The sequence below is a fragment of the Phalacrocorax aristotelis genome, chromosome 1 (genome assembly GCF_949628215.1).
Source record: "Phalacrocorax aristotelis chromosome 1, bGulAri2.1, whole genome shotgun sequence".
NCBI lineage: Eukaryota > Metazoa > Chordata > Aves > Suliformes > Phalacrocoracidae > Phalacrocorax > Phalacrocorax aristotelis.
Window position 1 is genome coordinate 117,027,173 of NC_134276.1, and position 12,738 is coordinate 117,039,910.

General features: G+C 51.9%; 1 protein-coding gene across 3 annotated transcripts in view; it reads right to left on the reverse strand.

Annotated features, from left to right (window-relative positions):
- Nucleotides 1-12,738, reverse strand: part of IGSF3 (immunoglobulin superfamily member 3) — a 100,793-nt gene that overhangs the window by 30,625 nt on the left and 57,430 nt on the right. For 2 of the 3 annotated variants that reach the window (XM_075102825.1, XM_075102835.1), the window contains exons 3-5: nt 6,939-7,349; nt 5,668-6,057; nt 3,585-3,986 (exon numbers count right to left, since the gene is read on the reverse strand). In XM_075102825.1, coding sequence (XP_074958926.1) covers nt 3,585-3,986; nt 5,668-6,057; nt 6,939-7,349 — 1,203 coding nt within the window. The remainder of the gene's footprint in view (nt 1-3,584; nt 3,987-5,667; nt 6,058-6,938; nt 7,350-12,738) is intronic. The other variant, XM_075102844.1, reaches the window with a different exon arrangement.

The window sequence follows — 12,738 nt, forward strand, 5'->3', positions numbered from 1 at the left end:
TGGAATAATCAGCTACTCGTGTTGTGTTGGCTCCTTGTTTGCAATTGCAAAGTGGCATGAAAAGCAGTGGCAAAAACACACTTAAGTGCCTGCGTAGTGGTGACTGCCTGCATTAGCACAGGCTGCAGCAGCAGCAGGATTGCACTCTATTTCTGCCCAGAAGAGTGAGATCCTGAGACCCAGAGGGTGAGCAGCCAGCTTCTGCACGCTGCCAACACCCTGTACAGAAATGCAGCAGTGCAGTGGCAAGGCAGCCACACCAGGCAGAGCAGCTACCCAGCACCAGCCTGACTGCTCGCAGACCCCATGAATCTCATCCCCCTCTTGGGCAAAGGGTCCCCACCCCATCCCCCACCCCAGGTCTGCAGCTGGTTGCTGCAGCTGAAGGAAAGATGAGGAAAGTGAGAAGTAGCAGCCTTCATTCATGCATCAGAGAGGTGGTAATGGTTACGAAACCCCAGGATGGAGGCAACTGAAAGAGAAAAGCTGGTTGCTCCTGTTCTTCACACAGCACCACTTTTGTTTTGTTCCAGATCATAGCTCTAGGATGGCTTTATGCAGTTATCCTCACACGTGCACCACTCCACAAAGCGGTCAATACATTTTGATTCATCTACCCCCAGCACTTTTGGTGGTTTGGGGGAGTTTAAAACCAGCAGTGTATTAGCAATTTGAAAATAACATATTCCCAGTCAACTGGCTTACATTTTGAGTCAGGGCATTTCCATTGCTCAGTTATTCCAAGTTGCAGAGACAAAATATTTTCTTCTCCTCTTCCAATCGCTTCAGTGCAGCCAGCAGATTTAGCAGGAACCTTGTTTTCCACTAGCAACATCCACAAGAAGCGCTTCCTTCCCAGGAGGCTCCGCAGTGTGTCCCATGCCAGCTGGCAGCTCTCCTCCTTCCCCCTGCAGTGCTGACCATCCTGGCACCCGGCACGCCACTGCTGCAGGGGAGAGCCCGACGCCTGACAAGTGCCCAGCAGAAACAGGAATATCTTCTGAATCAGTACAGAGCTTCAGCCCGCCACCAGTCGAGAGATGAGCCAGGAGCTCATCACAATCCACAGAGCTGCTGCCACGGGCCAGACCTGAAGGGCTGCAGCATGGACACTGCTGTATCTGCACACTTCCAGCAAGCGCCTCTGCAGCCCCATGGCACCACCATGCCAGAGGTCCAGGATATGTAGAGCGCTGTTCTCCAGTACTGAGAAAACTGGTCAGTCTTTGGGATTAAAGCCTCTTGCAATATGTTCAGTGACTACCCAGGAGAAAAGAGCGAGACTCAAGCTGTCTCTCCTGCAGGACTGCTGCATCTCATACCCACATAAGATCTTACCTTCAGACCCTGCAGCAGCCCTCCTGCCCTGACAGGTGTGTTACTGGGCTCAGCTTGGAGCACTGCTGAGCCAGTGATGGCCCTAGAAAGCCAACTAAATTTCACCAGGACCAGCTGACTTCATAGAGTTTAATCTCCAGTTGGCCTGGGCATGGAAGCTTCATGAAGGGACTTCTCTTGACTGTCATTCAAAAGCCAGGTGTGTTTCCTCAGGTCCTCAACCAACATGCTCATGGCACTTAGGTTAACACAGAAAGGCCCTTCTGCCTTTGGGACTTGGTACAAAAGGAGAGAAGCCATGCATAAAAGTGGGCAGATTTTCTGCAAGAACTCCCTACAAGGATACAGCAGCCCCCCACCCTCACCCTGCCTGCCCCCTTCCTTCCCCAGCCAGCCAGGGACTGAAGTCCCTGCCAGGCACTTGAGATCCTCAGAAGTTCAGGGACATCTGGTCTCATCTGACAGCACATCTTTCTTCTGGCTATTGCTTCTGAACCACCCTGGAGATAGATTTATGGGCTTGAACATCATCTGTGCTAGTTCAGCTAAAGAGTTTCGTACCCTGGCAGACTGGCAAATGATTAGACCTTAACTTGAAATGTGAGTGTCACTAAATTTACTGCTTTTTTTTTTTTCACTAGCAATTTCCGTAGCCATCAACCTCTCTTGCTCTTTCTTAGCACCTTCTCTTTGAGTTTCTCAGGACACTTCACAACATCACACTGAACAAAAAATATCAGATGCAGCAGCAGCAACACAATACTTAGTATTTTCTTCACTAAATTTTCATGAGCTACTTCAGCTTTGCTAGTTATAGGAAGAGGACCTAGGAATTTCTTAGGACTTGACAGAACGTGCTCAACAGCTGGCAGTTTCTCTGGGACAAGAAGAGGAGGAGGGACAACTACCTTTCCATCACATCTTCTGGAACTGCTGGGCAATTCCACGCATCTTAAATTTTAACAAGAGTAAAAGTGATACATTTTAAAATCTCAATATTTAATCTCAACACTTCTACAAGTGGCAGGGTAAAGAGAAGGACTGATACATGGATTTACAGCAGGCCAAATGCTGCTGATCTCATGAGGAAGACACTATTGAAACCAAATGAGAATCCTCCTTTAGCTCTTTACAAACATCCCTACCTGCTTTTGGAAGCTACATAGCAAGGATTTCCAGCCCCAGACAGAACAGCCTCTGAGAAAAGGTCAAAAGTGAAGGGGAGGAAAGGAGGAAAAAAAGTGAGATTTTAATCAGAATACGATACAGCTGTGAAGTCTGGTCTCTCACACATCTTGCCAAAGCTTAAGATCAATACCGCAGAGAACAAAAAAAAAAAAAAATCAAAACACCCCAAAATTCCTATCTCAACCTTTCAAAAGAGCTCCCTGATTGTTTATAGCCCTGGCATTCTGCAAGTCAGTGGCCTCATAGAAGCTGTCATCCCTTCCTCAGTCTCTTGCAGAGCACTTTGGGAAATAGTCCAGGACTTAATATAGCAAGGCCTGAGTGGGACCAAAGTAATTCACGATCCATGCAAAACCCCTAATGCCCTACAAGCTCTCTCTTAAACTGATGGTTTCACTGCATTTGAAATGGAGGAGCTCTTTGGCAGAGCAGAGTCCCAGCTGCAATAATCCCAGGTCCTAGTTCGGCTTGGTCATGGACAATGTTGTGGTTCCAGGCCAGCAGCTCAGTGCCCCCTTGTAAAGGCAGTGAGGACCATTCATGACCCATGTCTTCTGCAGGCTTCTGATGCTGTCAGGGGTGCTTGCCATTTCCAGTGGCTGGGCCAACAGATGTCCAGTGTTTTGCTCCCCTGGTCTGGCAAGCGGTGGTAAGGTATACCAAGGGCAGGCAACGAGGCTTCGATGCCCACTAGCTGCTGACAGAGCACCACAACTGCACTGCCCATAGGCCAGCTCCAATGCTGGGGGTACATGTCATGGGACTGGCAGCCTCTCTCCTCAGAAGGATGCTGGAACCACTACCACTCTCCTTAGCCAGCCCCTGCTTTGCTCTTGCCGCAGCCACCCCTCAGACTTTGCCCCCACACACAACAGGGCATGCACGTGTTTTGCACCAACCCACCAGGAGCTGCGGGCGGGATGCCGGGTACCTCAATTTTTCCGGCAAGCAAGGGCAGGAATGCCAAGAGCAGACCTGGTTATTTGCAGGTGACCTCCCAGGAGGGGCTGGACACATGGGGAGCGCAGTCCCATGGCCTCCACGCCTTGAATACTCACCCAGAGCTGTGATGGACACTGGGGTGCCCGCATGCCGCTCCCCAACCATCTGCCACTCCCCATCCAGTGTCCGTGTCCACTCAGCCACCCGGCACTCGTAGTGGCCCTCATCCGCCTTGACACTGTTGAAGATCTCCAGGGTGAAGGAGCCAGGCCGGACCTGCTCCACCTGGATGCCCCCATAGCTGCTGCGCTCAGCGTACGAGGGGCCCGGCTGCAGGGTGCCCTCCCGATCCAGACGCACAATTTCGCTGCGCCGGTTCAGCTTGTCCACCAGCTGCCAGGTGACGGAGAGGCGACTTTGGGGCCCGAAGCCTGAGCGCACGTTGCAGCCAAAGCGCAGGCTCTCCCCCTCCAAGACATTGCTGGCGTTGTTGATAATCTCCAAGGAGATGCTGGTCTCTAGGGAGAGAAATGCATACACACAGGGGAGATGATACACACTCGCCACTTCTTGGTCTGCAAGAAGGACGCTGCCGGCCAGAGAGGCTTTCTACCAGGTGCAGGAAACTGCCCACGCACAACTTAACCTCATGCGTGACCACATACAAAAACAGCTTGTGGGCAGCGAGCTGCTCCTGGTGACTTGCACACTCAAAGCAGGTGTAGGCCAAAGCTGGGAGAAATCTCTCCGCCTATGGCTCACGAGATATTGCCACATCTTCTGGTCGCAGGTCCGGGATGGGATTTCAGCAAAATTTGAGGGAATATGTGTTGCTACAACATGCACTGCATGCAACTGGCTCTGCCAAAAAAAGCTTCCAGCTCTCTGGGCTTTTCAATTCACGTCATCCTGATCACCATCTTGCCACATCCATTCCTAGGACACGTTTTGGGAGAAGGTCTCCCAAACTCCCATCACTAGTGACACTGGACATAGCTATCAATGCCTGGTAACACCAAAAAACCACCTGGTATCCTGTGCTTCCCAGAGTTGTAAGGCTTTACGGCTGGTTTTTCAGAGATACCGAGTGCTGGTTACTCCTGCTGTCTTCCATCAGAGCTATGGACACTTAGCACCCTTGAAAAATCATCACATTTGTTCCTAGAGCTGATGATTTATCAAATGGCAAGAATGAAATCTGTTTGAAAGGTGGCTGTGCCTAGAAGTTCTACATTTTAGATATTTGTCCAGTACGAAATTTCTAGCTAGAGTAATTTTCAAAGCCAAACAAATGAGACCAAATATTGGTAGGAGAGAAAAGAAATAGAATTTATTTCAGAGAAATGAGGAGGGGGAAAAAAGCTAGAGGAAAGGGCTGCATTTCCCTACAAACCTCAGAGATAGGAAACAAACATTGCACAAATCGTATTGCAGCTACCCTCTGCTTGGTCAAAGCCCGCTGCCAGGGTAGCCTGGGCAACACGTGCATGGTTCATGGTGCCACAGCTACCTGAGTTTCAGAGAGCAAAACAAGGAATGAGTCAGTGGTCCCTCTTCTCTCACCCCATTATTTCTGTATTTATCACGTTTGTCTGACAAACATAAAAGGCAATCAGTCCAGCCTCCAGCTGGGTTGTTTTCACCAAGGTTGGCAGACACACAGTGACTATGACAGAGCTTCATGCTGAAGAGCAAACCAGGGCTAGAGGAGCACGTGAACCCTGGTTTCTCCCAGTATAGCTGTCTTGCAAGACAGCTGAACAACAGCCACTGAACCGCCTGAAGGAAAACCTAGCAACTCTTAGGATAAACCAGGGACAAGCCGGTCTCCCCATTATGCCTGCTGAGTACTCCAGAGCACCCAGCTCCCTTCAGAGCAAGGCGAGGAGAGAGGTGTGAGGAGCAAGTCAGAGGCTGTCACACACACCTGCAGCTCAAGGCCAAAACTGCCAGCCTGGGGCCATTACCAAGGTGGGAGCTTGTTTCCCGACCTGCAAACCTGACACATATCCTTCCTTCTCTATCATCCCCTTCCCACCAAAAAAAGAGTCATGCCAGTTACGATTTCAAGCCTCCACAGCATGCAAACTCTTATCCTCCCTCTTCCCCACTGCCAAAGTCTGGACACATCACAGCCTCACCAGCTGGCTGCCCAGTACAGCAATGGCCCCCGGAGGTGATGGGCAAGTCTCTACTTACTGAGCGGCAGGACAGTGATGGGGATGTTCTTCGGCCGCTTGCTCTCCTTGTCAATGAAGTCCCCCATCACAGTCTTCTCCCGCTCAGTCACCCGGCAGTTGTACTTGCCGCTGTCCTCAAGGCGGAGGCGGTAGATCTTGAGCACAAAAACATTGTCACTTTCTTTGGCTACCTTGAGCTGGCCCAGGGCCTCGCGCTGGGCAAACTCGTTGTTGAGCACTGGCACGGCGTTGGGCCCCAGGCTGGCAATAAGGGAGCTGTTGAAGGCCCAGGAGATGGAGAAGTAGCGGTCAGGGACATTCTGTGCCTCCAGGATGCACCGAAACTCCACCGGCTCACCCACAATGTACGTCCGTTTCTCTGTCTCCAGTCGGACACTGAACTCCTTATCTGGGGAGAGACAGACCAACTCACATCAGCGTGGCAAAGCCCACCGGGACAGCCAGGCCACCTCATGCGAGGTATGTACAACTTGCCACTCTCTGTGTATTCAACACGCCTCAGACACGTGCATCCGCAGGTGGAGGGGCACGGGGCTTGCTTTTGCTGTGAGAGCCCTGATGGGCTGTACTGCAGGGTAGGCAGCTTGCTGCCCAGCATGCAAGAGCTGCAACGCCTCCCCCCAGCCATAAGGCTCTTCCCCAGCTGTTACTCCTGGGAGCAGCTCTGCTGCAACACCGGCAGGCACCCAGTGGCACTGTGGGATGCAAGCTGGAGCCTAGTCCTACTTGCACCCTGCTCAGCTGGGGTGGAGAGGCAGGGCCTTTGTGGGTATGAGAGAGGAAGAAAGAGCTCAGCTGGGTCTTTAGATCTTTAGCAGGAACCCGTGCTGTGGGCTGTGAGAAGGATTTTGAGTTGCAAATGGACCTTGCGCAATACAGAAGTGCACGCTGAAAGTTTTCATTTTATTTTCTGCTGTGTCACTCTATCTCCTCACTTACCAATATTTTCATTGCCTGTGCTAGCACCAAGTGCTTAAGATGTATGTTTCAGCTCCATTGTCAGCCCCAGCTCACTAGCCACGTTGGGAGCCATGCCACCCAAGCTCCCTTGCTGACCCAGTGTCCCCTGGTTGGTCTTTGCTGACACCTGCCCTGCCCACCGGCAGCGCTTGCGCCCTCCTTTGCTCTCCTTCACCCTGCCAGCAGCCTCCCAAGTGGGGCACGCAGCAAAGGGGGAAGCCAAGCTCCAGCCACTTAACAAGGTGCAGCCCTGTTTTCCACCTCCTCCCACCACCCAGCCAAGGAAGAAAAGGCAGAGGAGACACTGACCGGTGGCTTGCACGTTGATGATGGCACCCTGGGAACGCTTGCGGGTCATGGCGTACCAAGACTTGTCTGGGTCCTGGATCCACTCTGCCGCCTCGCAGTAAAACTCGCCCTGATCTGATGGGTGGAGGTTGTAGATGGTGAGCTTTGAGGTGGTCTCCCCAACTTTGTCCAAACGAACATCCCCCGTGGCTTGCCGCTGAGCATAGGCACTGCCAGCCCGCAGGACAAAGTCTCGGCTGAGGGAGATGACCTCCACAGGTGCCTCACTGCCTCGCTGCCGGTACCAGGCGATGGAGACATGGCTGTGCTGGGCTGTGCTCTTGGACACCTCGCACTTCAGCTCCAGGGAGTCGCGCTCCACTTTGTTGAGTGTCTGCGGGACTGCCGTCACTCGCAACGAGTCAGGGATCACTGCAGCAAAGCAGGATGGAGAAACACAGCCCAAGAGTTAGCAATGCCAAAACGCTGAGCCTAAGCCCAGACGTGTCAAAGAAGAGCTGGGGGAGAAGTTTCTTTTTACAATTATAATTAGTTGCTAAGTATTAGCAAAGCCCTGTTAGCTCACATCTAGCCCCTAAAAAGGGGAGAATCATCCCCAAAACCTTTGGTTGGGAAAGACCACAACCTGCAGCACACACTCCAGCACTGTGCTTAAATTCCTGCTCAATGGCACAGGGTTTTCCATCACACAGCAGAGCAGCACAGCTTAACATATCCACTTCCCGTCGAGGCATTTCATCACAGGGGACCTCCCCTCCATCATGTGTCCCCCAGAATGCTTCGTGACCCCCCTCCTGCCCACATCCTTCAGCCACTCCTTAGCCCAGCACCACAGTCTTTGCCCCTCCGTCACCAGTGGGGCCAAGCTAAACATATTTAGTTCCTTTAATCTTCCCTCATAAAGAAGTCAGGAAATCCAATTCTCTTCTCCTTTGTTTATATCGTTTCATGTTTTAATGACCCCCTCAGGCCAAACAAAGGGGTTTCTGCATTTGGAGGGAAGTGGCTCCTCTGAGCGCAGCAATGCAATTGCAGCATGCCCAGCGCCCGCTCCTGGGACACAGCCACGTCAAGGTGCTTGGTAATAAAACTGCTGGCTACTTTTCCAGTTGATTAACTGGAGGAAAGGAAGTACAGCCGCTAAAATCAGGATGAAAAAAAACCAAACCCCGCAGCCCCCTTCAACCTTGCTTGATTTTAGCAAGCATCTTAATTTTAGCAAGAGGTTCTACCACCAGAAGATAGATTTTTTTCAAAAGAAGCCTTTCTAGACTTTGTTGTCTCAAGAAACATCACGTGGAAAGAAGAATGCAAACCTTCTCTCCAGCTCTGCAGACAAGGCAGTGTTAGCAAGCCTGTTAATGCCCATGGTTTCGCTGCGTACCAGTGGAATATAATTAACATATCGCAGTTCAGTTTCGTTGACAGCACTGGAAGGTTTGACGAAATTAGCTGAGCTGCCTAAAGCTGCATCTGTTTCATTCAGGCACAGCTACAGAAAGCAATGAGCTACAGTGAAGACAACTGCTAGGATTATTTATGGCAGAAAACTCAAACGCAGAAGAGGGGAAAGAAAAAAAGCCATGAGATGGAGTAAACGAGAAGGAAATTTTCCCACATCCAGCCCGGATGGGAGCATTTGCTTTTACCAAACGTTCACTACCCAGGGAATTTACTGCCCCTGACAGGGAAAGTACCTGGTAAAGCCATTGCCTCTGTCCCTGTAGCCACATCTCCACCTCCCTCTCTTCCCCTCATCTTCCTCGCTGGGACTCCTGTCCCCTGCTCACTGGCAACAGCCTCTGGCAGACCACGGCTGGATCCTGCCTTGCTTCACCTTTCCCCCTTCCCTCCAACTCCCAAACCAGTGGTGACAGCAGCAACTAACCTTGCTGGTTCATGCTGTCTGCACGGTAAGACTTTTATTTCTCATTTCAAACCATTCTGAATAATTTCCAGAGCCACGCGCTCTTATAACTTTTCTTACGTTATTTACATAAATTAAACCTGATCATCATCTTGCTGGAGTTACTTTCCTGCTGAGCTGTTTTGAAGGCAGAGCTCTCTGCTACACCAGCCTCCACACAACAGCTTATGGGAAAAAAGTGGGTATCTGTGAAGAAAGTGTGCCCATCCTCCTTCCGCCAATTTGAGAGCCCTGTGCACCCCACTGGTTGCCTGTGTGCCCCCCTAGCTCTGGTCAGCAGCACGGTCGCTCTCTGGCTAAGCACAAGACAGAGAGCAGAGAGCTGATTGCTCTAGGAGCCTTCCTGGCTCTGTGGGACAAGCCAGGTAATGCCTGAGTAGGGGACAGGCACATGGCTTGCCAGATGTGGAGCTGCCCGCTCCCCGGGGGTAACACCGGGAAGCCTGTCTGAAGGCTGCGCCTCAAGCAAGCACTTGGCATGGCATTCCCGGAGCAGGTTACATGCTGGCACAGGCACCATTTCACCAGCTCGAACCGTGACTTCGTATTTCCAGGTCATAACCTGGCTGGAGGGTTAGCATCTTTTACACCATGTGGGCAAGCTATTGCAAAATGCATTCCTGGAGAAAAATCAGGAGGCAGTGGCGTGCTGTTAAAGGCTGTCATTTAACTGTGGTAACACCTGACACGCTATGCTGCATTCCTCCTGCGCTTTTTGTTAAAAAAGCCAACCAAGATCCACCTGGTTAGAGGAATCAGTAAGACCTTTTGGGTTGCAGGCAGCCTTTAGGCCATTCTCTTAAATCAGCCTGGCATGGACATAGATTCAGCTGGTATCAGCTTCCTAACCAGGAGGACTGGAGACCTGCTTGCTAAATGAAAGCTCAGTTTCCGAAGGATCAGACATTGGGAGGGACAAGCAAGAGCCCTGAGCTGGCCAGGCCAGCAGGAAGGCTCTGTGATTCGCACCACCGCTCTCGCACTTGGTCAGCGATGCACAAACAACTGTTTTAGTTACACTGCAAGATGCTCCTCGGGTACCAGGTTTGGGGAGTGGGGAGGCAAGTAGAAGAAAGGGGAAAACACCATTCTCAAGAGGCAGCCAAAGGTGGTAGCAGGTCACAGCTCATTTCAGAAGCCTGATGAGCATTTCGTTCTGAGTGCTGTGGAGCACTGGGGACTCCCGCAATGGGGCCACAGGTCTGCTGGGGCTCACACACCACCCCAAGGCGCAGACCCCGCTGACCTGTGCTGACCAGAGGGCTACAAGCATGGCTTAGCCCATCAGGCTCGAGCAGATTGGGCCTGGAAGTCATGGAGAGAAAAGCAAGTAGGGAACGCTGTGAAGGTGCTCTCCAGGGCATGACGGCATGTACAGGGAGGTGTGTTACCAGAAGAGAAGTTCCTCCCAAGGCAGTTATCCTGCTCAGGCTTAAGGACACCAGTTTGCAGATTAGGACATGAGTAACTCTTTGCACGGTGTTCACCGGAGCCCTGGCTCCACTACCAGCCATCATGCTGCTGAGCTGTCTGCACTCATCCCGCACCCACCTGCCGTGGGAAGCACCAGGGCTTCTGGGGGCACTCTGCAAGCCGAACTCCACTCAAAAGCATGGGTAAGCTTAGATGAGAGTCACTGCTGTGTGAAGGGGAGCAGGGCCACAGCTAAATCAGAGCTGAGATGGATGCTGCAGGACACGTCCTCTTGCCCGCTCACTCTCACCCAGCTCCTGCCTGTTTCTGCCCTCTTTTCAACGTGCCATCCTGGCAGCCTGCCTTGCATTTCCCCCAGCATCCAGTCTTGCCTCCTCCGTATGCCCCAACACAAGTCCACCCCTGCCAGCTGTCATGACCCGCCGGAGGTCATGCAGAGCTCCCTCTCTCCAGCATCAAGGTTTGCCTGTGAATGGCTGCACAAGGAGGAGAGCGGCTGAAAAGCACTTGATAGTAGCAAACCTGTTGTGCTACCACCACCCCTGAGCCAGTCTGCCAAGTGTGGCCACAGCTGACAGCACTGAGCTTGCGCTGAGAGTGCTGAAAAAAAGAGCAGAAATACAGCGTCTCCTGTTAGTGCCCAAGCTGCAGGTTACTGCAGAGGACCCTGGAATAGGTACTCAGCAGTGGGTGGGCTGCTAAGCAGAGGGTGCTCAAAAGCACTCCCAAGTTTTGACAGGTCCTGAAATATTAAATGTGAATATTGCCACTAGAGGGTGTCAGGGACTCAGCTAGGCAGAGGCCCAGGGCACTGCTGCCGGGACAAGGAGGAGGAGGAAAAAGAGGGGAGCCTGGAGATGCTCCCTTCTCCCCCAGGGTGGTGCCCATGGGCATCCCTCCTCAGGAAGACTGCACACACAGCTCCAGTCAAGCCCACTTCAAATGCACACACCTCAAGCGACAAGGAGTCGGTGAGCTACGTAAAGGATTTACAGATCGGAAATTATGGCCTTTTAGGATAAGGAACTGGCTTACAGTGTCCCATTAAAGAAGCAGGGAGCAGAGACTGGAGTTCCCAGGTCTGGCCTCCGCAAACATCTCAAATTCTCCAACGTTCTCTCCGCCAAGCCCCAGGAACAGCTCTGTTTCCAGCAGCTCCCGGTGCCATGCTGAGCTCTGCCTCAGGCGGACAAAGAGAATGCAGGCATCTCCCTTTTCCCGGGCCTGGCTCTGGTTCTTCCTTGGGTATCCAAAACCCCTACCACCCACAAGGGGTATGCTATTGAACCTTTTATGAGCCAGACACAAACCAGAGAGCTACTAACATTTCATCTACTCCCAGGCAAAGCAGCAAACCTGCCTGAGATGCCTTTTCCTTGTTAAGTAATGCAGCAGGAACGTCAGGCAGGGAGCCAGAGACTCCCTAGCTCGAGCTGGTAAAACAATGGCGTGAAGATTATTTAGCACCATGGTAGCCTGACATTGTAGTCTCGTCAGGAGTAAAACAACTTACACAGGCTACCCAACACAGGGGGACCATCTCAGGGCCACTGTAGAGCAAGTAAAACCCACCAGCCTCTTCTTCCCTTGGACTTTGTTATAGCTTTTACCCACTGAAACACTTTACAGGCACCCTTTGGTGCTACCCTATGTGCCCAGCTGCCCACTTCATACTACCTGGACAGGGCTAAGCTTGCCAAGAGTCAGGTGTGAACTATTTAGGAAGAACAAATACATGTACTCCCTGCTCCTAGGGAGCTGCTTCTGGCTGAGAAATACCACTCTGAATTTCGCAGGGAATTAGTGCAACAGTTATGTTTCCATCTGCCCCGTGACATCTTGTTGCCCCGCAGGGATCCCAGCTCAGCGCGACAAACCTCCTTCCCCAACCCCTCTGGTTCTGCATGCAAGACAGAAACAAGCTGCTGAAGAGGAACTGCAATGCCACCAGTCCAGAGGGGAGAGCACTGGCAGACGCTGAACTGCACCGTGAATGGCACTACAGGGGCACAGCTTTTCATTATTACCCTCTGCAATCTACTAACCTCCTATGGCCACCCATGCCACCCAGGGAAGGAGGGTCTGCCACTGAAGCCATCCTGATGCCACAGAAACGGCTGGAAGAGATCTGTTCTCTCCCAGCCACTGGAAGCTCTCAGTGAGCCACGCTCCTTATATCCCTTCCCCACACCACTATTAATTTCCATTCCTTACAGGATCCCAATATGTGTTGTGCTGGTTTTGGCTGGGGTGGACTTAACTTTCTTCACAGTAGTTATTACAGGGCTATATTTTGGATTTGTGCTGGAAACAGTGTTGATAACCCAGGGATGTTTTAGTTACTGCTGAGCAGGGCCTACACAGAGCCAAGGCCTTTTCTGCCTCTCACCCCACCCCACCAGCGAGCAGGCTGGGGCTGCACAAGAAGCTGCGAGAGGG